We start from the raw sequence: 26360 nt of genomic DNA, 5'->3' as shown, positions 1-26360 counted from the left end.
CAGCCCCCCCAAAAAATGAATACGTGGTAATCTTTTCAAGAAGTCCCGACTTGTTACGTTACGATTTTTTAAAGGGACACGTTTAAAGGTACAAGTTACGACTCCTTAAAGGAACTCTCTTTTGAGTCCCACGACTCTTCTACGAGGCTATAATGATCTCACGCGTCTCTAAAGAGAGTCATACGCGGCAGGTCAGGGCTCGCAACAAAGAGTCAAAGGTCGAAAAACAGCATCTGGAATCGAATTGAACAGGGGAAAAAGCAAATCAAGCACATTTTTCCAGAAAAGCTCGCAGATGTTGTCCAACTACCTTCGTAACATATGACATCGAAGTAATTGAAAAAGCGAGTTTCACCGCAAAAAAAAAAAGGAAAATTGGAATGCTACACGAAGCAAGGCCGCCAGCTAAATACTTTAAGACCCTATCTCGTGTAACTACAAAAAACGCTGGAGTGGGAATAAGGCCGCTTCAGGAAGCGAAGCTGTTTCCGTGCTGTCTAGCTGTCGCTTTATCGGAAAGTAAGCGGTGAGAACAGCACGTGCAAGGATATGAGCCCTCTACTGATATCAGTTAATATGGCGGGCGCGACCACGCGCAACGCAGCCCCTCCCCCCCCCCCCCCCTACCTACCTACACCGGTGGCCCCTCCATGCTCCTTGGCCCGACGGAGCAGGCCGGCGAGTTTCATCGCTGAGCCGCGCCCATCTGAGCAACCTTTCGCTCGCGCATAGAACATACGACGCGCGGGGCGACGTTATCAATTTGAAATTTTATGCGGAACATGACGGCGACAGCGGCGCCGAAAGTGCGCCTCTAGTGTCCATGTAACTGCTATCTCAATTAAACGTGGCACTGAAGGCTTGTCGTTAAACTGCACTTCATACAAACGGTGAGAAAGTGCTTCAACAGGAAATTTAAATGGTGACAAACTGCTTAACAGGGAATGCCCCTAGAGCCAGCGAGTCCCACAAGCATATACTGCGCAAACCAAAAACGTCGCGTGTCGCGACATGACGGTGGATTGTACATTCCGGCTTTTTCGTTGGCTCAGGCTTACGTGGTCGTACAGGTCGTCGCAAGGGTCGACGCTTCGGCCCAGGCTGGCGACCTGCTCCATGACGTAGACGAAACAGTCGGTCGGATGGTCGCACCGAGAGTAAAGCCCTCCTGTAACGCAGCATGTAGTTACACTCGTTAAATATGTATGGCAAGTAATTATAAAAGGCAACCTAGAAGTTTGAAGCACGAAGGAGAATGAATCGATGACGGAGTGCATGAGCAGTGAATATGGCAAAAAAATCGTCCAACATAAATCATCCAAAATATAGCTCCAAAACTGTGTTGACCACAACTTCCCGCTGACTCGAAAAACACATAATCGAAAAAAAGTAATAGGAAGCTTTAATCGGAAGGTAAAGTAATCTAATAGGCACGTGATAGAGCACGGTGCAAGGAAATATTCTAGATAAAAAATTTTTGACGCGAGAGCATCAAATGAAGTGAAAAAGCTGACGCTTTTAAGAAGCGAAACGGCAACTAAATTCCCATTGGCTGCGACGCCACGTCATGTGCTTGCTTCGAGGGAGCCGACCACGGGGAGAGGGAATACCTGCTACGCTGCTGGTGCGCGCAGTAGGTGTTCCGTGAGGGGAGAGGGCATCGTCGCTACGCCGGGTAATCACAATACCACGATACGATTATGAGGCAAGCCGTAGTCGAGGGGTGCGGATACTTTAGAATGTGTAGTGTTCTTTAACATGCACCGACATCGCACAGTACACGGGCCTCTATAGCATTTTCGCCTGCATTGAAATGCGACCGTCACGGCTTGGCTCGAAGCCGCGACTTGCGGTTCAGCAGCCGAGCACCGTCATCATCGTGCAACACTGGCAGACGTTGCAGATGGCCAGTTTCGAACCCACGACCCCACGCTCAGAAGCCTAGTGTCTGTACCCACCAGGATTTCACGGCCCACTAGCAGGCCATACTCATGACGTCCTTTATATAGCAACCCCGTGTTACGAGTTAAATTCGCGCTAAACCAGAACGCTCCTTAATTGGCTTGGTGTGACGCTCGCAGTAGCACAGACGCCCTATTGGAAGTTTGTGCAATTGTAGGCATGATGAGGCCCACTGTCCATCATTACGGTGAATTATGGTAATGCGATATGGGTGGATGCGGGTATTGGGCAGATGATGGGTGGATATTGGGTAATGATGGGTGCATATTTGGTGATGGGCACATGCTGGGTGGATGTTGAATAATGATGGCGGAATGGTGGGTGATGGGCAGAATATTGGTGGATTTTGGGTAAAGACGGGTGGACGACGGATGCTGGACAGGTGCCGGGTTGATATTGCGTAATAATGGGTCGATGTTGGGTGACGGGCAGATGTCGGGTAGGTCCCGTCATCTCGTCAATGATCCGCGTTGGGCTCCCGAGTCAATGGCGAGCTACACAATGGATTGGAAAAACAGCGCTATTACGCTTCGCAAGATGATTATAGACCGCCTTCAGCCATTAAGCTTTGCGAGGGGTGCTTGAACAGCAGTCTCACCAATGCAGCACGCTACAGAGTAGCTAGAATATCTTACTGCGACGCATTTACGATGTCAACGTCGCCCATCATTACGGTGGATTGTGGCAAGCTAATGGTGCCACCGCAAATGCATATGTTGCCAACTAGGGGTCGCCTGTAACTCGATGGTAATAGCAGCAATAACAATGTTAACAGAAGTTCAGTACTAACTGAATGTGCTACGCAAGTACGGCGTCTTAATTGATGAAAATACGCGTTTAATAGAAAAAAAATGTTCAAGCACAGTTCTTACCGACGTTAGGGGCGCAGTCCGATCATTTTAACTTCTTTGCTCAATGTCGGCTCAGTTCCTCCAAGCTTTTCAAAGGCGGCGCTGAACTTTTCTTTGCTCAGTGTCGGATCGGTTCCAATGCGGCGCTCGGTTTCCTCAAGCATTTCCAAGGCGGCGCTGAACTTTTATTTGCTCAATGCCGGCTCGGTTTCTCCAAGATTTTCCAAAGCTGCGCTGAGCTTCTTTGCTTAATGTCGACTCGGTATTCCCATGTTTTTCCAGAGATGCGGAGAGGCCGACCACAAAGGTGGATGCCACAGTAGACAGCTGCGATTTAAGTAGAGAGGAAGCATCGCGGCAAGATATTAGAACTGATATTTCCGAACTAGTCAGAATGCTATACAGATTCTTTCATCGAGTGATTTAATTGTGCAAATACAAAAAAAATCAAGCCAGCTGTACTTCGCGAACACTGTCGAAACGGTTAAACTAATGACATAATGCAGCGCTAAAAACACACACCACAAAGTAAGGAACACAAACCGACGGGACAGGCGCTACTCACAACTTTAATGAAGACTACAAGAATGTGGCACATATATACACATCCCAATGCGCAAACGCAACGTCACAAACCATAGGGGCGTATTGTGACGTTCCTTACTTTGTGGTGTGTGTGTTTTTAGCGCTGCATTATGTCATTCAGCAAGCACCAACTCGCCCAACAACACGTTCTTCTGCGGTTAAACTAATGTCCCCCCATCAGGCCTTTGTGCTTAGCTTCGGCCTCTCGCACGAAAATCGCGGTTGGCTCGGCGACGACATGCCAGCTCCCGCGTCGGCTCTCGCTGATGCTCACATCGGGCGGCTTCTTCCTCGGGAGCAGTCTGATAGACCCTTTTCATAATTGTAAAGCTAGCTTTCCTGCCATGCAGTTTGCCCAAGTAATGGCGGCTAGTCACTTACTGCAAACAGCGTGTTCAAGCGCATTTTGCTTACGCTATGACGTGGAAAATGTAGACTCGGCTCTCTTGACATAAATACGCATAATAGACAAGCCTCAGCACGTGCAACTAGGACCACGTCTCCACTCTAAGCAAGAGAGGTGCCGCCATTAGTTGTTCAAATATGCAGCGCAGAGAAGCGCACTTGCGGATTATGAAAAGGGTCTATTATAAAGTGAAACTCGCAAAAAACCAACGCCCTCCTTCATATACTCCACCGAGACACTCACTGACTTACTTCTCGCAAAACGGCTGGATTCCTCTACTGAGCCTCCCTCTCGCCCCTCTTGAGGCGCCTCTCATTGGTTCGATCTTTCCGCAAGGCCTCTATCTCCCCTTCCCTGGCGCGCCTCTCATTGGTTCACCCGTCAAGCTTCACCCTTGCGACTCTCGGCACGGCGCAGCACTCCCCTTCCCACGGATCCTTACTATCGCCACACGTGATCAGCGCTACACCATTGGACGGGGAAGTCTCACTAAGAACAGCGTCGCTGTTAAATATCAAATCTGCCACTTGTGATGCTTTTCTTCGGCAACAATTACCCACCTATCCCGCCCGATTTCCTCGTGTGATCACCAAGCACCCTGCACGAACGGCCACGAACGGCGTGCGCTTATCAGCGTGGCATAGTACTCTTGAAAGGAAAGTATCGAGTGCACAGTTTTCGAGAAAGCAAACGCATGCAAGCCAGATGATTATTGTGTGGCAGAAAGACGTATTGCCGATGGGCTTAGTGCATAGAACCCGAAGTGCATAATTAAGGGGCCGTACGTTTTCCAATACTAGACAGCATCGTAGACATTCAACAATGGAAGCTTAGAAGACGGTATGAAGTACGAGTCGTCCGTTTAATGGAACGCGTCTGGAAGACTTCTGCACGACGTTACGCCACCTGTCGTCGACAAGTGAAAGCTGAGAAATGCCCATAAAAACACTGCCTTACTTCTATGATGTTGAAACTTATGAAAAACGTATAGCTTACATCAAACGCACAAGAGGCCATGGCTACGTGCTTCTTTGGGCAGGCAGCCTTTCCAGGAGAGCTTTATCGTAATAGCCGAGTAATTACATAAGTCATTTGGAATGGACGACCCTGCACTTAATTAAGGCGAAAATACGTAAGGCCAAAATAAGGCGAAAATACGGCGAACTGTTTATATAAACCATTTACCGTTGGTGGTACGCACATCTCGAAGGTTCTCCAGCGGCTTGAGAGAAATCCCGCGAAATGCCGCAAAGGGCCCACCGGCGCGCTTTCCGTGCTCCGTCGCGCAGCATGCATGAGCATAGGAGTAGGCGTGCGTTCGCACTTTCGGCTTACCTTGCAGCACGGTTTATGTGTCGACCGAGAAGCGAAGCCAGACTAGCGATAGGGAAGGCGATACGAACACGGTGCGATTACGTTATCGCGTTCTACTCTTGAAAGCGAAGCTCAAGCGTCCTCCAAGCTTTTTTTTTTTTTACCCGAGAAGTCTTAGATTGGAACGATGACGTACAGTCCACCGCAATTACAGCGCGACTGCCCAGAATCCTCTTTCAAGGAGAGGGAGGCATCAGGCAAGCATCACTCACTCGTTTCGCTGTTCCTTAAGCTGCGTTCACTCCCGATTGACGAAGGTGCGTTTTCATTTTTCTGATGACGACGCTATGTTTTTATGTCGCGCAACCTTGCAGTCGTTCAATTGAAGCCAGTGCCAAGCATGAGCCTTACCAGATCTTTCCCACCAGTTCCGTTATCGTTATAGACTGTACGCGTAGCCACAGAAGAGTTGAACGCGTAAAAGAATGTCAAGCGCGGTCGACAACGCGCAAGGTAAAAAAAAAAGAAAAAGAGTTGCATGCAATACACACCCTCGGTGACCGGATGGAGCCACCAACGAGCACATGCCGGCGACACGCACGCAACTGATTCACACAGCTGATGCACCAGGAGTCCGCCGTCATCGAAGCACATTCTGCGCAAACACGGCGATGTTGAGATAACTTGTAGGCGTACGTTCACTTGTGAAGTGTTGAATGGGAAAAGAATGAAGGAAGCTTTGGATAAAGCTGAAGAACTAAAGCACTAGAACAAGGAGGAGCATAACTATACGTAGCTTCATTAGGGACCAGTCGCTCCCAGCTCTGTGGGGAGTGCGCGAGCAGCCGGCTTTGTAGGGTACCCCGATGGTTGCTGTCGACCGCGACTCAAGGAAATCTGCGGGGCAAGGCTTTGCCGCTATTACGGGGTCTGACGTGGTGGGCCCAGGAGCACGCGCGGCCTGATAAACATGCATATCGGATCACGTTGCGATAAACCCGAAATGATGATGGTAAGCGCCTGGTTATCATTTTTGTTCATGTGAACGGGCATCTCGGAACAGCCAAAAATCGTGCGTCGTTTGTTGCGAAAGAGTCCGGCGCGCGTTATCAGCCGAAACGCGTCATCCTTTAGTATCGAGATGCCTCAAGTGTCCCGAGGCCTAGGGCACATTCGGTTAAACAAACGCACTTTCTTAAACGATGCCGCTCGTGCACAGCAGGTCTGCATGTCTAAAAGGCCGCGCCTGCTCTTGGGCACACCACGTCAGACCCCGCAACTGTGTCACCTCCCGATGCAAAACCGGCTGCTTGCACGCTCTACAAGGAGATGGCTGGGACTATACACGCAGCGATCACAAAAAAGACGAAGTAGAAACACAAGGATATAGCCATCTAACTTGTTTACGAATAACAACACGTGGAAGCTTCCAGATTACACCACTCCGCTGAGAAAAAAAACACAGTACATTGCAGGCTCATCATACGCTACCACAAGAACTGATCAAATTTCTGTCGCAGAGCCCAATGGACGGTCAACTGACGTAACAAAATCGTATTCTTCGGTTGTATAGGGCTTCTCTCATGCATGCTAGTGCTTCGATATGATAAAGGTGATCGCTTCACAAACCACGTCAATAACGCAAACGAACTATAGTCGAATAAAAGTTTGCGGCATTTACTCCGCAAAGGCGGGCGCACACAGTCCTGCATCGATTCGTCTTGTACAGGTTGGGTTAGGTTAGGCCTTCACAGGGTAACATCTCTGCAGTACAAATACATTTCTGCGATATGACTGATTGTTCAATTTTTTTTTCCGCCGACTGAAATGCTCAAGCCAAGCAGAAATGGCTGGCTCTACCGTAATCGAGAATATATGTGAGCATGAAATGGCTGCCGGCAAAGCATATTGGTTGGAGATGATACTAGCCGCAATCTTAAAACCCACGCACGCAGCGAGGCTCATGGAACGCTGCCGTTGAAAAGCGCAGAGACAACCATGTGCCAAAAGATAAAATCATGCATATGGTGATCTGTATCTGCCTTTGTAACGTCGCTACTGGTCTAGTAGAATTTAATATACTGTGTACGAAAAGTTGGGGGCCAGAGACCACTATTTCAAAATGTTTACTGGTTGCCCGGATATTCTCGTTTTGCTCACGCAACTATGCCCAGATGTTCTCGTTTGATTGCCCGAATAGGCCGGGGCTCTGGCTTTTCGCTCAAAATCGCTCCAACGTAGCCGACTACGGGGCTAAAATCACTTAGAGATGAAAAATCATGGGAAAAATCAGTTTTCTGAATATAGTATTTTTGTAACATAGAGGCACTACCGCAAGTGCTGACCAAGTTTCTTACATCTTGGATTGATATTTCAGCCCCAACAGCAACTTATATCACCGAGACGAGCTATATTTCGATTGAGAAAAAGCACGAAAAATGGGCTCTTATTGACATGCTGCTCTGAATGACGTATGCTGCAGCAGTAGGCATGCAGGTTATGTCCCTGGTGGCGACTAATCATCTAACAAAAATATTACAATGTCTTCTATTACATGTGGTTCAATATGAGCTTTATCTGTTTTCTTGCATTTTCTCAAAACAACCTTTTACTCACCCCGCTTGTTTGGTGCGGCAATTGCTCAAGCTCTAGAATAGCTACAGCTGTAACGTTTTTTGCTGTATGAAGCTAAATGCATAAAGCTTGAAATGCTGCAAGCATATTCTTCCTCTTCTTCTATAATTTTTTAACCTGCCTTTGTTCTTGATCGTTAGTAGCTGTACTGTAAATGCTAAATTTCAATGGGCTGCTAAATTGCCAATTGTTGTTGGATTTGAAAACTGCTTGCAGCAGTTCGATCCTTATTCATTCTGCTTTCCACTCATGCATTAAACATAACTTTCTGCAAAGTTTATTATGTTCTATTGTCTCACCAAATAATAGTAATTAACATTTAATTATCTCAATCATTATTTGAGCCAAAGAAAAAATTTCTGCACTTTTATAATCGGGACAAAAAAATACATATATATCTGCTTTCTAATTGAATCTTATCAAAAAATGGACAACATAGCCCCAGGTATCATGTCCCCCTTTAATATAAACCAGCGTAGCTCTCACCAACGCCGGCGAGTAGGAGGTCGTCCGAGCGCACTACTGAGCTGCTTTGCTCGACGTCGGCCCGATTCCAGGGCTGCGTGCAGCGACCACCAAGGTGGATGCCGCAGTAGGCCGCTGCATTCGAAGGAAACAATGTAATGCATCAGGACCCCCGATATTACAGTCACCTAATATTGCCGAACAAGCGGTGCGACATAAGTGAAAGAAGATCACGTGACGTCTCGGAAAGGAAAAGGGGCCCGAGTTTAACATTGGACTTCTTGTCTGGATGTGTTTTGTCACTCCAGAATGTTGTCGTTTAAGGGCCCGAATGCTCCGTGGCTCTGGCATTTGGCTCGACGTCACTAGAACGTCGACTGCGGAGGCTAAAAGTACTTCATGCTTAATATAAACCAGCATAGCTCTCACCAACGCCGGCGAGTAGGAGGTCGTCCGAGTTCACTATTGTGAGCCGCTTTGCTCAACGACGACCCGGTTCCAGGGCTGCGCGCAGGGACCACCAAGGTGGATGCTACAGTAGACCGCTGCAGTGGAAGCATAACAGTGTAATGCAGCAAGACCTTCAGTTTTAGTTACTCATATTGGCGAACTTGAAAAACTTCCTATATTAAGGCGAAAGCCGTGTACGACTCATGCGACCGTTGCCTTGTACGAAAAGACGGCGCAATAGGAGTGAAGGTCACGCGACATTTAGGGGAGAAAAAGGGTTCAGAGACAGCATTTACTTAATATTTGACTGCCTGCCCGAATGTTCTCGCTTTTTTCTTGCAAATATTTCCGGATGTTCTCGTTTGAGTGCCGGATTGCGCTGAGGCTCTGGCTTTGACTCAAGGTCACTTGAACGTCGCCGAAAACGGGAGCCAGAATCCTTTCGTGCTTACTGTAAACCGGTATAGTGCTCACCAATGGTGGTCAGAAGGTTGCCCACTACGATGAGCTTCATTGCTGAACGTCTTCCCAGTTTTGTGGCTGCGCGCAGAGACCACCCAGGTGGATGCCACGGTAGGCCGCTGCAGTGGAAGCAACAGTGTAATGTATCGGGGCCCTTTGTATTACTCTCAAATAATGCTCCCAGACAACTTCGAAAATTTCTGTCTTGAGGCGAAAACGTTTTAACCGTCACGCGAACGCAGCCTTGAATAAAAAGATGACGCGAGAGAAATCAAGATGACGTCACGTCTAGGAGAGCGAAAGATGCACAAAGGAGAAAAACCGAGCATATACATGACGACCAATTGTCAATCATTATGGTGAACAGTGAGTTAAATAATATAAATTAGAGGAAATTAACTGTTACATGATCAATGCGAATTTAGCTCGAGTTAATTAGTCAAATTCATTCAGAGAAACTTAGGAACACGGCGTCCTCGTTTGCAGACGCGATTTTTGCCGTTGCTGTGCATTATATGGTTAAGGGAGAGACCGCGAACACTAAGCTAATGGTAAATTGTAAGATTCTTGTTACCTGAAGTTCCCTTATATCCGTTCGAAGTGAAATATTTTGCTAGAGTGTACTAGAACAGGGGAGTGCTCGGAACGGCCGCAGCACCAATGTACAGAAAGTGAAGCCCAAACAGGGTCAATCCGCCCGCAGCGCTGCGATCGGTAGTCTGCAATGTGTCATCGTTTAAGAGTTGCGCGCGGCTCCGGCAAAGTGGTGCAGAGGTAGAATGCCGGCTTCCCACTCAAGAGACCCGGGTTCGAATCGCAGCTGTAGATGGTGGGTTTTTATTCTTAGTGTCACCTTTTATAGCTGCGTTGGTTGTTTACTTTCTTAAAACTAGCTTCTGTTGCTACGTATTGCTACAAAAAGTAACGTAAAATGTGAAATCTTGTTTCAAGTCTCGTCTTCGCTATAATCTCGGAGGCCATACTTTACGTTTTTGTTCAATCCCGGGCGGTGGCGCTGCAAATAACTGCGCTCGCTCTCAAATTTCTTCTATGTTACTTCACATTTTGCGTCACTTTTTGAACCAACACGTAGCAATTTAAGCTAGTTTTAAGAAAGAAAGGAAAACCAATACACCTAGAAAAGGTGACACTAAGAATAACAACCCACCACCTGCAGCTGCGATTCGAACCCGGGCCTTCTGAGTGGGAAGCGGGCATTCTACCCCTGCACCATTTCGGCGGAGCGGCGCGCACCTTTTAAACGACGCCACATTGCAGACTACCGATCGCAGCGCTACAAGCGGATTGACCCTGTTTGGGCTTCACTTTTCGAAGCTCGTTCCGGGCACTCCCCTGTTCTAGTACACTCTAATTTTGCTATGCACGTTATGTGACGTCACGGTGACGAATTTTAGCGACCATGATTACGCAGGATGTCGTCATCACGTGATCTTTTTCTTCCCTCGTGTTGGCGCCGACGATTCCTTTTCGCATTTGGTGAGGTGTTTAAGGTTCTTCCCTTAAAAAGAATTCCGCTTCTGTCGTTTAGCTGATGGATTGCAAGCACGTAGCACATTCAGGTACAGCAGAGTATACAGGAATAAAGCCAGCCTTTAAGCATTCACTGCGCGTGCCGCAAGATTTAAAAAAAAAAAAACCTAACACCGCACAAATGCAGCGGTATCGATAGCGCTGCAAGTTAACGTGCACCTAAGTCTAAACACGCGGGCCTCTAGCATTTCGCCCCCATCGAAATGCGGCTACCGCAGCCTGGATTCGACCCCGCTCACCTGCTCGTACAGGTCGTCGCACGGGTCTACGCTGCGGTCCTGTCCGACGGAGAGCTGTACACTCGGTCGTGTGGGCTCGAAGAGCAAAAAAGCCCCCTGTCGGTGAAAGCGAGTTGCTTTGCTCAAGGTCGACTCGTGACTGGCTGCGCATCCTGGCAGTTGAGGTGGATGCCACAGTAGACCGCTGCGATCAAGGCACAGCGTGTAATAATCGGTGCGTTATGTGGCATACTTAAAGGAACACTAAAGTGAATCGGTTTAGATCGGTAATTTTTACTCTGAAATGTTTAATAATGGAAGAGAAAATTGTAAGTCAAAATTTCTTCAATCTTCGCGATACAACCACCGCGCGTGACGCGACGCATTTTAAAGTGCATTTTTCGTGTTTTGGCACCGGTGGATCAATGAAACGTCCTGAAAATAGGGCTGTTGAGTCCATGGCACCCTCAGACGACAATGCACTTTTACCGATTAGGAACGTTGTAGGTCCCAGTAGACGCCGTCAAAATCTATGACATCACGGCGATTGGTACGGGAACTTCGAGGTGGCGTCGTCATGCACACTTTCTTTTTGCGCGTCTTCTCGCGGTAAGTGCGGTGTTTGTGGTATTGTGAAAGAGTAATTTACAGATCAGAAAAAAATCCGCTCTCTCTCTCGAGTCCATTAAAAGTAAATTAAAGGTAGTTTATTCCATGGAAAAAGATGGACTTATTGTAGTGACATACGAAAAGTTTCATTTGGTATACTGGAAAACTGGTGGCGCTGCCATAATTTTAGACGGAATATGAATGGATAATTCATGCATCAGGTAATTTTATATTGCGTGCTGGTTGCCGCTTCAAGATTCTCACATTCCTGCGCCTCGATTTACGCAGATTCATTCTGCATTCGTCGCTATGATATGATGACCATGATAACCGGGATACGATTATGAAGGACGCCGTAGTGGAGGGCTCAGGAAATTTAGACCACCTGGGGTTCTTTAACGCGCACTTAAATTTAAGTACACCGGCCTTTAGCAGTTCGCCTCCATCGAAAGGTGGCCGCTGCGGCCGGGATTGAATCCCGCGACCACAGGGTCAGCAGTCGAGCACCATGGCCACTAGACCACGGCGGCGGATACTTATTTGAAACGAATGTTATGGTACGTTTTGGGCGTGGTACTAAATGAAGCATGCATCTTTCGCTTCCATAAAAACAAGCATGACGCGGTTAAAAATAATTGCATGAAACACGCACCCAGGACGGCCATCGGCGGATAGCACAGACTGCGCAGATAACTCGCGTATGCGGTTGTTGCACGCAACTGCTTGCCACAGCCGATGCCACTCGATTGGCCTACGGCGAAGCAGCCTGCATAAAGACCAAGGAAACATCGACGTGAGCGTTTTGTACGTAGTAATGCCAGAATGTTTAACGTTACGGGCACTACGGGACTACTTGGACAGTTTGCACGGCATCGTACAAACCATCCAAACCATATTCAGTGTTTACCTTTGAAGACCAGTCTGCTTGTCGAAACGTCGGCCCTAGCGACACCCTGGGTTCACGAATTCTCATCTCTTATAACTTGCGGAGTCACAGGTGTACGTATGCAGTGCTTATTACATTCTTATAAAAGCGGGTAGCGAATACTGCAACCACACTTGCATGTGACGTCGTCATGACGTCACATTACGATGCCATTATGTAACGTCTTGGCTCACGCTGAGAGGGTCCCGGGTTTTTTTTTTTTTTTTTTTTTGTTCGTGGACGGATATCGAAAAATCAGGCAGGTATACCTTTTAGAACTCCGCCGTAAAAGTGGTCCCAGGTTAACACTTCAGTGACCAAGGCAGTTATCTGCCACTTTTTAGTAAGGTTGGGTGAGGTTAGGTTACTGGGAACTTACGGCGAATGACGCACGCCTGCTACCGCTATCTCACGATATATACGCGCCAAGTGAGTATATTCGACCAGCCTGACAGGCTGAAATGAAATGGCAATTTACGATAGTGAAATCAACCCGCGCTCTATCTATCGTTAGCTGCAGCAAACATACCGTGTCACGCGCTTGGCGGCGCTGGCGTCAGTCGAAGCGGGTCGAGGCCACGTGGCGGAGCGTTACGGCTGTACTCACAAACTAAGGAAATCAGTTGCAGCCTAGCCTTGAAGCCAAGCTCACTTGTCGAGACGTCGGCTCCAGCAAACGCCTCCCGTTTACGAGTTTTGGATTATGTGGAATTTAGTGTGATGGCGGTAATGATGGTGGTGAGCAAAACATGAGAAGCTTTGACACGAATGCTCACCCCTGTTGGCATACGCGCTCGTGCAAAGCGAGGTTGGTGGCCGGAAGCGCCACCTCGCACCCATTGGCGGCATAGCGGCATGGGGTCAAAACCTGCTGGGCAGGGACAACTTGCGCACCTAGCCACAGCGCTGGCAGCTCGGCAGCTGGCTGCGCAGGTGGCTCTGCAGGTGGCTCTCCGGTCGCCGCGGCAAGATTTTGCTGGTCCATGTCCAGAACCGAAACAACAGCGATACACGGGCAATTACTAAGGTTGGACGCGTTCCGCTTTCTGCCGCACTGTGACGTCAGAGGAGGAATGCTCGATAATGGGCCTTCTATGACCAATACATCGCGTCCGTAACCTCCTCAACGTTGGTACAACACTTGCCGAAAAGGGAAGAATGGAAATTCAGACTACGTGTCGTATTCGAACATAACTTGGTAGACAATGCAAGCATCGGATTTCCATCTCTTGACGATAATGCTGCTTTTATGCCAGCATAAAAAAAGTGTCATCAGGCAACAATTAGCGAAAAGCAGCAAGAACTAGACCTTTCAGTGCTGGTGCTGCTTTGGGAGTAAATACCGTGCACGAATTTCGTCAGAAATTATGGCCTTCATCGATATCAAGCCCATCCATCTACGTCACAGAAAGTAGATGGACCGGACGTTCCGGAAACCTGGGATGGCCTTCCACTTCGCGGTGTCTATAGGAGGTATGCCTGGACAGCGCCTCCTTCTAAATAGAGGAGGCGTTGGCCTGGAGAACGGTGGCACCACTCCCTAGCGCCGTCAAACTGGCTTAAACGTATCACCCTAAGAAAACCGAAAAAAGAAATTGTGGCAACTAAAAACCAAGATTTCAGTCATGAGCCTATAGAGATACACAGAATTTATTTCTCTGTATATGCAAAGCGGCTGGCTGTGGCCTCCGTACGCGCGTGGACGGTGAGAAAAAGTGCACGCACAGTAAAATTATACTCGGGGACACCTTTCTTGGAAAAGTATGGACTTCGAGCTTCTGCTTCTGCACATGTACTCCTACGCGAAGTAGTCCGGTTCGGCGCACGTTTCCTACGTTTATGGAAATGGACCGCTGAGCGGATCTTAAGGGTTGCATAGCATTTGATTTATCTGCTTAGACGGCCATTTCTGGGCAAATTTTGTCGCAAGTTCTTTTTGGCGAGTAGACGGAAGAATCAGAATGAGAGGAACGCTCGTATGAAGACGCAGATGCCATTTAGCGTCTGAGGTACACGTGATAGGCGATACTTTCTACGAGTTCAAAAACGCGATATGACAACCGTCAAGTTTTAACAAATAATTATTTCACCTGTGCTGCGCCCTGTTTCAAGGATCTTCCTGCTCTGAATGAAGGAGTTTCGCTTCACTTCTAATGTAGAAAAGACGGACGCAATTGTGGGACAACATTCATTAGCGGTAGCACCATTTGGCTCTGGAGCCTTCGTTTTATTGCCAAGAAAAATTGCCCGCGAGTATCACTGCTCGAAGCGATCTCCTAAATGTGTAGTCAAACCTCCCAAGGATTTCAATATACACTGCGAAGAAACCATTATTTTTTTTTTAGAATGGAACCGTACGACAACCCTCCCTACATAGTACGTAAATCACCGCTTTCGTCGATCTGCAACACCGACAAGCAAATGTTGATTATAATCTTGCTCTTTCGCTCGTGCGCGACACCCGTGTGTTTAAAAATGCGTATATCGAAATTCTGTTCTGCTTATATTGCAGTCAAGAAACTAAATTGCACGGGGATATAAGAACTGGGGTTGAAGAGCGCGTTTGCGCGCGCCGGTAAGTTCCGAACCAAATGCCAGTGCTAATCTCATTGACGAAACAAGGGATGCTATCCCGGACATTGTCAAATTCTGGCATTGATCAAGTCTGGTTGGCCCGAAGGACTGCTACAGCCCCTGCGATTGGCTTAAGATGCCGCCGTTACGAAATCTGACATTACTATCGGTGTTAGCCTTGTTCCCGGCATTGTCACGGCTCTCTTATTGCCTGCACAGCGCACGAAGCAATGGACAGCCATCGCTGAATGAAGACAAAGAACCAGCAGCGAACACGTGAGAGGCCGCGATAAGCAGCTGGTTTAGTTTTCGCGCCCAGCACGGCGGATCAAGCTTACGGGCTTGTCGACAGATGGCGCTGTACAGATGGCGCTGTACACCGAATATCGAAGAAAGAATAACACCGGAGAGCACGAGCGCCAGACCTCTGGAACTGCACAGATCACAGCATCTACCGGACCGGCCCGATGTGATGGCGTCTCCCCCGCCAGTATATCACCCCGTCCACCGGGGTGGTGTACTGGCGTCCCTTCCACCGGGGCCGAGTTCGGTTCCGCTCACATGGGGGCCGCACCTGGGCACTGCCCACCCTACAATGACCCCATGGCAAACACTCAGTCCCAGCGTAAGCCCCGAGCTCTACCAAATGGTTGGAGAAATGATCCGCCAGCAAATGATGCGCCAACACCTGATGTTGCCACTGCAAATCCCCCCCAATGATTCCGAAGTGCCATCAAAGACACCGCCGCAAACGCACAATCACCAATGTGAACGTCGGTTTTCTCAATCTTCATGGGGCTAGGAAGGCAGCAAAGTGGGCTGAGCTGTATGCGACGCTGAATAGGGAAGATATCACTCTGTATGGAGTGGCGGAAACTCACCTTCGCGAGCTAGAGGAGCCGCCAGTTGATCCGGATTGGCAGTGGGCGGGCTGCAACCGTACGGGTGATAGCCGCAAAGGAGGCGGCGTTGGTGTGCTGTGGCGCAGCAATGCAGCTTGGGTGCCCTCTTTGGTCTGTCCTCTTTGGTCTGTCCTCTTTGGTGTGGTGTATTTAACGGTGACAAGTGGACCACACGACGGCAACGACAAAGTCCTACAGTGTATCGTCGAAGATGTGAAACGGTGGGGTACAGGCCGCGAAGTACTGTTGATGGGAGACTTCAACGGACACATCCCGGCCACCGACGGGTACTTAGACTACAACGGAGAGCTGTTGTTGCGGTGTGCGGAGCAGCTCTCCTTGGAGATCGTCAACCTCCGTAATGACTGTGAGGGATGCTTCACCTGGTGCGCTCGTAGCAGCCGCTCTAACATAGACTATGCGCTGGTGACTGCAAAACTGGCCGCTCGCATAGCACAGGTACATATCAATGAAGACGGCCAGTTCAGCCTCGGAAGCGACCACAATCGCATACGGCTGTCGTTCTCCAAGGGCGGCTTTCGTACAGGCTGCAGGTCACCTCAACCGAGGCGTGGCAAGTACTTGCCGAGCAAGTCAGTCGAGAGGGTCGCCGAGGATGTTGAAAATTGTCCTCAACGGCGGAAATCCCACACATATAGTGAGTTTGTGGGCGCTTTGGACGCTGTAATGCGTACCCTGATGGTCCAGGAACGCCGGCGGGGACACAGACCACAGAACCCATGGTGGGACAGAGAAGTGGAAGTGGCGTGGAAAGAACGCCGCCAAGCAAATCGGGAACATCGGAGGACCGTCAAAGGTCCCGACACTGAGGTATGTGCAGAGAAGTGGGCTGTGTATCTGGACCAAAAGCACAAGGTGCAGGCCCTAGTTCAATGCAAGATAGCAGACTACAACCTTAGGCTGATCCAGTCCATCAGACAGGAAGGAAGACCCGCAACACACAAGTTTTGGACATACGTCAGGTCCTTGGACAGGGCCGCCCCCCCGCCACCTCCACTCGTAGATGCGGCAACGGGGCAGCCGGTCACCGAGCCGTGTGAATACATTACACAGCACTTCTCCCGGATTTTCCGGGCCTCAGGCCTGACTACGACCACCCCCCTTACTGAAGAGGAGGCAGCCAGTCCCAATACTGAACAGTCTCCAGGCCAGGAAGAACCACCCTGGGCCTTCTCAAGGCTCACAGTTGAACTGGCTTTGAAGCGGGTTAGGGCCCGAACGGCCACTGGCCCCGACGGCATGCCAGCGCGCGTACTAAAGCGCTTGGGAGAGGACTCGAGGGAACAGCTCGCAGAGATCCTCACGGCCATCATCGAAGGCGAGCCCATCCCCAAAGAATGGCATCAGGGCAGTGTGATTCTTATCCCTAAACGGGGCGGTGATGCGAGAAACAGAGGACTACAGGACAATAACGGTTACCAGCGTTATGAATCGCGTATTCGCGGGAGTGATCAAAGCATGGTTGAGTGGCTGGGCGGAGACCAAGGGACTACTGACCGAGCTCCAGAATGGCTTCAGACCAGGCAGACGGCTGGATGACAATCTGTTCGTCGTCACGCAATGTGCAGAAATAGCCCGAAAAGAGGGGAGGACGTTGTTGTGCTGCTTTCCGGATGTTGAAAAAGCGTACGATAACGTGCCCCATGGTCCTCTATTCGCATGCTTATCCGACCTTGGACTACCACAACTGCTGATCTCCACTATACGACGGATGTACAGCGACAATGTAGTGAGTGTGCAGTTGGGTGACAATCACTGGCCCTATTCGTGTAAATAAGGGTCTGAGGCAGGGCTGCCCACTGTCGCCATTGCTGTACATCCTGTACGCATCCAGACTAGAGTGGGCCTTGCTGAACTCAAACCTTGGATTCAGCATGCGTTTCAGCGCAACTAGTGCAAGCGAGAATCACCACCGGCCTGGTTTCGCTTTTGCGGACGACCTCGTTCTTATGGCAGAGAGTCACCAGGAGCTGCAATCCCTCCTCGACATCTGCCAGACAGAAATCGTGAGTCTTGGACTCCGATTCAACATAAAGAAATCAGCGGTTGTCCGACTAGCTGGAGGGAGTACCGATGCAGCGGCGTTGACCTTGGGAGGAGAACCACTGGCCGCACGCAACGAGTACAGGTACCTTGGAGTCACCCTGTGTGTGGATGCAGCGAAGTACAGTCTGCACGAGACCAAGATTCGACAGGCTGCGCTGCAGGCTCAAAGAATCCTCCGTCGTCGATGCCTCTGGGGTTGCAACCGCTTCCAAATGATCCGCGACCTATGTAAAATGGTTCACGTGCCGGGCCTGACGTTTGGAAACGCGGTTGTGTGCATATCGCCAACGACACGTGAGTGGTTGGAGCATCAACAACGAGAGGTTGATCGTGCGGCGCTCGGTGGCCATGGTCGAGTTGCCAACGAGGCGGTACAGGGGGACGTCGGATGGTCGAGCTTTGAAGCTCGGGAAGCCGCCAGCAAGATTAATAATAATAATAATATCTGGGGTTTAACGTCCCAAAACCACGATATGATTATGAGAGACGCCGTAGTGGAGGGCTCCGGAAATTGCGACCACCTGGGGTTCTTTAACGTGCACCTAAATCTAAGTACACGGGCCTCAAACATTTTCGCCTCCATCGAAAATGCAGCCGCCGCGGCCGGGATTCGATCCCGCGACCTTCGGGTCAGCAGTCGAGCGCCATAACCACTAGACCACCGTGGCGGGGGCGCTTGTCTACCGGGGTCGTCTCATGCTCATGCAACGCATTCGGTGGGCGCGCCGCGTGTTCGAGTATCTTTCGGCGACATGCATGAGGACTGACTGGACACGACGACTGTATTAGCTGGAGAAGAAGTATGGCTTCTTTGCAGAAGCCATCCCTACTGAAACTGCGGCTAAGTGGGCGGTCGAGGTCCGCCTGCGAGTCAGGGAAGCAGAGGACATCCGATGGAGAAAGGCTACGGAGGCCAAGTCCACCCTCGAGTGCTACAGGAAATATAAGGAGAGCATCAGTGGGTCGCGCTTCTACGACAACAGTATTGGCAGCAGCCTCCTGTTCGAGGCGAGAGTTGGGGCTCTTCGCACTCTTGAGTACCGCAGAAGGTTCGACGGCGATGTAGTCAGCAGCCTGTGCAGAGTTTGCGGTGTAGAGACGGAGACGCAGGAGCACCTCGTTCTTCGATGCAGGAGTCTCCCAACTGCTCCGGTGGAGGGCGCAACCCTCCCACAGGCGCTGGGGTTTCAAGTGCTCGAGGAAGATGGCAGCAGTGACGGTAGGGGTGGACGACACGTGGTGGCAGTCACGAAAAGGCGGCTTTCCGAGTGGTGGGCAAACGTACGACGGACTTAAGACCTAGGCTGCCCTGTGCTCGTCTCCTGCCTTTATCGTGTGTTTTTCATTCCGTTTTTTTTTTATTCTGTTTTTTTCCTTTTCTTCCCGTTTTTTATTTGTTTTATTATTTTTTGTTGAGGTCAGGACACAGAGTGTTCCCCCGTTGCAAAGGGGCAGGCCACCAACACATCATCATCATCTTCCCCTGTTGTATCTTGGATTCGGTTGATTTATCTCACAAAGAAACGAGCCCCTCGAAATTTCAATTCTTCGTTCACCCGATTGCAGTAATAACACAAAATATTCGTGGAGCACACTTCTCACCGACAGCAGCGGCACATTTCGCTCGAGCGTCTCTGCCTGCCCAACGTCGAGTCAGTTTTCCGCTTGTGCGAACCGACGGCTCCGCACGAGGTGGATGCCACAGTACGCCGCTGCATCACATGAAAAAGCGTGTATTCACGGCTTGGGGTATTACGGTCAAATAATGTTCCCCACAAATTGCGACAGTTTGTGCTGTTCAGTTAAATAGTTACATTATGCGAATATAAATGCAAAGCGGGGCCACAAGTTCCTTTATCCGAGTACTACGCAATACTGTGATGTGGCTAAAAGCGTAGTGCCGCTTACAAATATTTCTGCCACATGCGAATGGCTGAGGTACGAACGCGGTACTTTCGATGTGTTTTGGGAACACGATACAGCTTTGTCAAATAACCTTAAACTTCGCAAAGCGTACACCTCAAACGTTTGTCTTCACGCGGTATACACTACAAGGAATGCCTACAAGGAAAAACTACACTGCTTGTTCGCAAACGCGCACCTATTCGAGGCATAGACCGTCCTGCGTGGATATGAAGATTAAACAAGCAGCTTTATGTACTTGGTAGTTTTAATGTAGCAGTAGTGGCCCTTCAGTTTGACCGTCATCGGGTACGACATCGCCTCTGCGCAACGTCTGGTCAAACTTCGGTTGTCGAACGTTGAGTGAACTGCGCTAACTCCTCCGGCAAACAAAGGTGAGTCCACGCCAACGCGACGAACGGAAACAAACGCCATTCTCGAAGGGCTTGCTTTCGCGAGCGCTGAAAACGCTTCTAAAACCAATTACATCATAGACGCCATAATTGCAATACGAATCTCGAAGGCTATGCCCTTATTCGCGGCAACAGTACGTCATTCGTGTTGCTTGCGCCACTCACGCGCCTGATCTTACGGTCAAGCTATAGGCCAAGCTGCGTGAGAAGTCAACATGGCCGCTCTCTTCCGCCGTCGCTTGGCCGGCTCTGTCCACACTTCGTGACGTATCATTCGGGAACGGTCCCTCAATTACGACGTAACAGCGGGGGCTTTCAATACATTAGTTCCTAAGGGAGCTATGCCGGAACCGGCGGAAAACGACGTAACAAGCGGGAAAACAAGTGAGGAACGTAACAGCGGGGTTCTACTGTTTTGATCTCCAATTTTCCAATAAAGAATGAACTACTCAACTAACAGGAAAGTTTTCGAATAACCGCGCCCGGATGTTTTAGTTTTCTTCTCGCAACGGTGCCCGGATGTTCTCGTTTGAGCGCCCGAATACACCGCGGCTCTGGCTTTCAGCTCAAACGTCGCCCACAACGGGGAACCATTATCATTTCATGCTCAATATAAACAGGCACAGTTCTCACCAACGGTGAAAACCAAGTCCACAAGTGTAAGGTCCTTTGCTCAACGACGGCCCGGTTCCAAGGTTGCGCGCAGAGACCACTGAGGTGAATGCCACAGTAAGCCGCTGCAGAGGAAGCAAACAGTAACGTATGAGGACCATTTTTATTACATTCAACTAATGTTCGCAGACGATTTCAAAAACTTCCAATATGAAGGCGAAAACCTTATGCGCCTCATGCGAATGCGGCCCTGAACGAAAAGCCAGCGCGATAGAAGTGAAGCAAGAAATCACGTGATGTCTAGGGACACAAAAGTGAAAGCGTGACCGTGCAATTTGTATGACGACAAATTGGCAATCATTAGGTGAACAACGAATTAAAGTAAATTAGAGGGACAAAAATTGCCGATAACGGGGGTTAAAACACGTTTCGTGCTTAATATAAACCGGCGTAGTTCTCACCAAAGGCGGCCAGCAGGAGGTTGTCCACTACTGCGATCTTGCTTTGCGCAATGTCGGTCCGGTTCCAAGGCTGCGCGCAGGGACCACCAAGGTGGATGCCACAGTAGGCAGCTGAAGTGGAAGCAAACAGCGTAATGTGGCAGGACCCTCTGTTCCACAGTTAACTAATTTTGCCGAACACCTATAAATACTATCCTAAGGCGAAAGCGTTTTACGCCTCATACGAGCGCGCAAGAAGCAGCAAGAAAGATCACGTAACGTCTAGGGGAACGAAAGCTGTGTAAGCGTGACCATGCATATGTATGATAACTTGGCAATCATTAGGTGAACAGTGAGCTAATCGAAGTACATTAGGGCTATTTTAATTGTGGAAGTTAAGTGAGTGCTGAGTTAATTAGCGAAATTCTTTTAGAGAAACTTATCGTTTTGCGACCCGGCGTCCACGTTTGGAGACGCGAATCTTGCCATTTGTGTTCATTATCGGCAACGGAGCCACTATGAAGATCAAATTATAATAAATTAAAGATTCTTGTTACCTAAACTTCCTTCATGCCATTTTGAAGTGAAACCTTTTGCTATACACGATTGAAATATTTTGATATATACGCTATGTAACGTTAGAGTGACGTCGTGACGACGTCACAAATTTTGGCGATCTGTGACGTGGCGATCTTTCGCATGAATCGTGTAGGCGCCGGCGCCGCCGACGGTCACGTTTCGCATTTGATGATGCATTTAAGGCTTTCGCCTTGAAAAGTTCCCGTTCTGGCGTTAACCTGATAGATCGCAAGCACTTAGCACATTCAGATGCCGCACAGCATGCAGGCATAAATTCATTGGTAGAACGCTAATCTAAGCATTCTCTGTGTGCTGCACGATTCAGAACGTGTTGAAAAACATCAGAATCGCAGGCTGTGGGAGGCCGTGCCGCTGAGCGCGGCCTCCGAGACTCGTGACTGTCCAGCACGCCGAAAATGCCGCCAGAGTCGCAGTGCTCCTGGCCGCCATTGAAGCGGGGCTGCCCCCATCGAAATGCGGCCACCGCGGCCGGGATTCGATCCCGCGACCTTCTAAAGCTCACCTGCTCGTACAGGTCGTCGCACGGGTCTACGCTGCGGTCCAGGCCGACGGCGATGGTACTTGACGAAGACGAAACAATAGGTCGCATTATTCTTGTCGGTGAAAGCGAGTTGCCTTGCTGAAAGCCGATTCGTGATTGGCTGCGCGTCCTGGCAGTGGAGGTGGATGCCACAGTAGACCGCTGCGATCAAGGCACGCCGTGTAATGATCAGTGCACAGTGTGGCATGCTGATAGGGACACTGGTGCTCGGCTCGAAACTCGCGGGTTCGATGCCGGCCACTGCGGTCGTATTTAGATGGAAGCGACGTTAAAGTGAATCGGTTTATATTGATAAGTTTTACTCTGAACTCTTAATGTCGTTAATATCACCCTCATAGCTTTAATAATAAGAGGAGAAAATCAAATCAAGATCAAAAACTCTTAATTGCGCGTTAATATCGCGCGTGACGCCACGGATCTTAAAAGTTTATTTTGGTATTTTGGCGTCATTGTAGTATAAACAAAACTTCCCGACTAGGGCTGATGTAGGTCGCCAGTATCCATGACGTCACGGCGATTGGTACAGTAACGTCAAGGTGGTGTCGCCACATGCATTTTCTATTTGCCCATTTTCTCGGTTAGCAAGCGTGGCACTGTTTGGTATTGTGAAAGAGTTAATTTACTCACACGAGAAAAATCTGTTCTCTCTTTAGCGTCCCTTTATAAATATAATAAGCCCAGTGGTTACACGGAAAATCGATAGGATTATTGTAATGACATACGATTTGCCATACTAGAGAAAACAAATTGAGGGAGCTACGCACTATACTCGGCGACAACGTATCCTGGCCGAGGAGCGAAGGCTACGGAGGCGGGGCCTCCGCACATTCGTGTTGCTCCGAAAGTAGTACAGCAGCTTGCGGCCGATATCGGTTTTGCTCGCTCGCAATCGTTAACGCGTTTAGAAAATTATATATCCAGGCACTTATTGGACTTCGTCTTCTTCATCTGTAGATGCGAATAGGAGAATAGGAGAACGAAAAATATGAATGGGAGAAACATTGCGATTGTTCACCGAGCACGACGCGGCCAAAAAAAAAAAAAATCCCGAACGATCAAAGATGGCATGGAACACGCACCCAGGACGACCAACGGCGGATGGCACAGACTGCGCTGATAACCCGCGAAGTCGGTTGTTGCACGCAACTGCTTGCCACAGCCCAAGGCCACTCGATTCGCCTACTCCGAAACAGCCTGCACAAAAACCAAGGAAACATCGATGAGAGCGTTTTTTGTACGCAGTAATGGCAGAACCGTTTCGAGCCATATGAGCTTTACGGGACTACCTGGATGGTTTGTACGGCATCTTACAAACGGCGCATGCGCCGTTCCCCTAGTGATAAGTCGCGAAACGCCCCATGATCGAGCTGAGGCTTTCAATCTGCCAGTACGCTGTTGGAACTTGGCGCAGTGTGGCGATTCTGTTTCGTTCAGCCCACTACCCGCGTGCTAACTACACCACAATTCACACACACACGAACAAGCACCAATTCTAATGACGTTCACAACTGTGTCAGAACTGTGGGTATCACGTGACTGTCTTCGAATGTCTCATATTTCATCGAAATAGGTGGTTCTGAAAGCCTACTTAACAAGTCACCAGGAAGCTTTTGAATGTGCAAACGCCTCGGCGTATATTCCGAAGACGAGCACCAGAGGGTTCTTAATAAACCTGACTACGCCCACAGCAGGGTAAAGGCCACTTAACACTGTCCTGCGCTTGCAGCGGCCATGCCATCCCCGCAATGTTAATCTCATTTGCCCGCATCGCTTTCTGCATTCCCCTCGCGCGCTTGCCTTAGCCATCGAAACACGCGCCCGACGCGTAATTGGAAGGTTATGGGTTCGGATCCCACCAAAAAGCATGTTAAATTTACGTCATAATTACTATGCTACAGTAGACAACTAACGTCCCCTACGCTTTCCTTGGCCCAAATGTCTCTTGGATCCATATGACCGTCTATCAAAGAAAAGGAGCCCCAAGAAAAATTCCTTCGTTAAATCGATTATAGTAATAACACAAAATATTCGTGGAGCACAGTTCTTACCGATGGCAGCGGCACATTTCCCTGGAGCGTGTTTCGCTGCACGTCGAGTCCGTTTTCCGCTTGTGCGAACCGTCGGCTCCGCAGGAGGTGGATGTCAAAGTACGCCGCTGCAACCCAAATAAGGTAGATGTCGCGGCTCGGGGTACTGCAGTCAAGTAATGTTTCGAACAACTTCCAATAGTTTATATATGTTGTCTAAACGCAAAGCGGTACTTGAAGTTCCTTTAACTACGGTGATGTGGCTAAGCACCATCGATCTACACGTGTAGATGGCGAGCGTTGCCACACGCGATTGGTTGAGATTCGCGCTACGTCACGGATGGGGGACGTGCACGCTAAGTCTCGCCCATTCACGTGCGCCGGAAATTTTCGCTGTTCACGGAACGGTTGATAGGTTGCCTATGCATAGACAAATACGACGATCGAGGAATTATCAATGCGGTACTGCGTCTTGGCCGAAGTCAGTCGGCTGGCGTATAAGCTGTGTAGAATTCTATAGAATGTCTACAGAATGTTCCCTGTGAGGTGTAGGCGTTGGCAGTCTGCATTACCGCATCGAAGGCGAGCGGAATAGTTGGATAATAAATGTTGAGGTTTTACGTGCCAAAACCACGATATGATTATAACGGACGCCGTAGGGGCGGGCTCTGGAAATTTCGACCACCTAGGGTTCTTTAACGTGCCTTTAAATCAAGTACATGGGGCTCTGGCAACTTGCCTCCATCGAAATGTGGCCGCCGCAGCCGGGATTTTCTCCCGCGAGCATCGGGTCAGCAGGGACTAATTGGAGAAACACGCAGAGTATCGCGTATATTTTTCGATGTGGTTTAGAACACGGTACAGCTTTCCCAACACATGAGATTCAACTGTTTTCAAAGCACAGTGCTCAAACGTTTGTCGTTACACGGTATACATGACTAAAGCATGCCTCATTAAAAGCCGAAACCAAAAAATTTGGAACAACTACACAGCTTGTTAGTAAACGCGAAGCCATTCGAGGCATACGCCTTCGTTCGTGGATATGAAGATTTAAAAATGCACCGTTGGGTAACTTGATAACGTCCGTGCAGACTTTTGGCGGCCAAGCTTGGAGCGCGCGTTGCTATCTGCTAAGGCTTGCATTGAGAGAGACTTAAAAGGCAGTTAAAATTTTAAATACGCGCTACTCCATTAACAGAAGAGCTTTTGAATATCCGCGCACTCCCATTGGCTGCATAGCTCGAGCCGTGATTTTCACGAATGAGGACATCTCTCACATTCGTAAAAAATGCACGTCTCATGTTGCCACCGAAGAATCGAGCAGCCAAGATTTTTTTTCTCATCTTTTTTTCCTGAAGCCTACTTATACTGTTCGGTGCCCATATACGTTCTCAAATTTATGTCTTGAACGACTTGACAAACTAAAACGAACATCGTAAGGTAACAAATGAAACTCAAGACGCACCCCGGGACAAGAAGCGCAAGGCTGCTTGTTTCACCTCACTGCACGCAACTGATCGCCACAGCCGATGCCACTCGGTCAGCCATCCATCGCTGATGCCGCCTGCACAATAGGCAAAACTGACGTCAGCGGTTTGATGCACAGTACTGAGATATATATCTTTCGCGTCATAGATATTTAAAGGAGATCTGCGATAGGTTATACAGCGATATATTCGTGGATGTTTTCCTTTTCCCCTAGAACAATGAACACTACAGCACTAGAATAATGAATTCACTTTGACTTTGATACATGTTTGCGACTATACATAGGGTGTTCTATGAACACAGTAGCAGTTTTAAAAAAAAAAAAAAGATGTCGTACCGCTGGGGCCAGCAGTGTGAGAAGG

At 49.1% G+C, this 26360-nt stretch overlaps 1 protein-coding gene across 3 annotated transcripts; it reads right to left on the bottom strand.

Moving 5' to 3' along the window:
• Positions 1 to 9116: 9116 nt before the first annotated feature.
• Positions 9117 to 24645, bottom strand: LOC119400145 (uncharacterized). 3 transcript variants are annotated; one of them, XM_049417987.1, is made up of 5 exons: positions 24532 to 24645; positions 23563 to 23677; positions 22445 to 22624; positions 21364 to 21474; positions 20929 to 21027 (listed from the first exon to the last, which is right to left on the bottom strand). In XM_049417987.1, the coding sequence occupies exons 1-4, from the start codon at positions 24546 to 24548 to the stop codon at positions 21391 to 21393; spliced, it is 396 nt and encodes a 131-aa protein (XP_049273944.1). In that variant the 5' UTR covers positions 24549 to 24645; the 3' UTR covers positions 20929 to 21027; positions 21364 to 21390. The 3 variants fall into 3 exon arrangements, with proteins under 3 accessions (XP_049273943.1, XP_049273945.1, XP_049273944.1); XM_049417986.1 differs by lacking the exons at positions 20929 to 21027; positions 21364 to 21474 and adding an exon at positions 9117 to 9248; XM_049417988.1 differs by lacking the exons at positions 20929 to 21027; positions 21364 to 21474; positions 22445 to 22624 and adding exons at positions 9117 to 9248; positions 10920 to 11103.
• Between the last annotated feature and the right edge of the window lie 1715 nt (positions 24646 to 26360).

This window comes from Rhipicephalus sanguineus, chromosome 7 (genome assembly GCF_013339695.2).
Source record: "Rhipicephalus sanguineus isolate Rsan-2018 chromosome 7, BIME_Rsan_1.4, whole genome shotgun sequence".
Lineage (NCBI taxonomy): Eukaryota > Metazoa > Arthropoda > Arachnida > Ixodida > Ixodidae > Rhipicephalus > Rhipicephalus sanguineus.
Note: the sequence above shows the minus strand (reverse complement) of the source record. Positions and strands in the feature narration are given on the sequence as shown.

Excerpts from the sequence above, each read along its gene's own strand:
- LOC119400145 (XM_049417986.1), bottom strand. Across the intron at positions 22,625-23,562 it reads TCCGCCGTTGGTCGTCCTGG|CGGTCTACTGTGGCATCCAC; the intron begins GTGCGTGTTCCA and ends CCTTGATCGCAG. Across the intron at positions 9,249-22,444 it reads GCGACGACCTGTACGAGCAG|CGGCCTACCGTGGCATCCAC; the intron begins GTGAGCTTTAGA and ends CTTCCACTGCAG.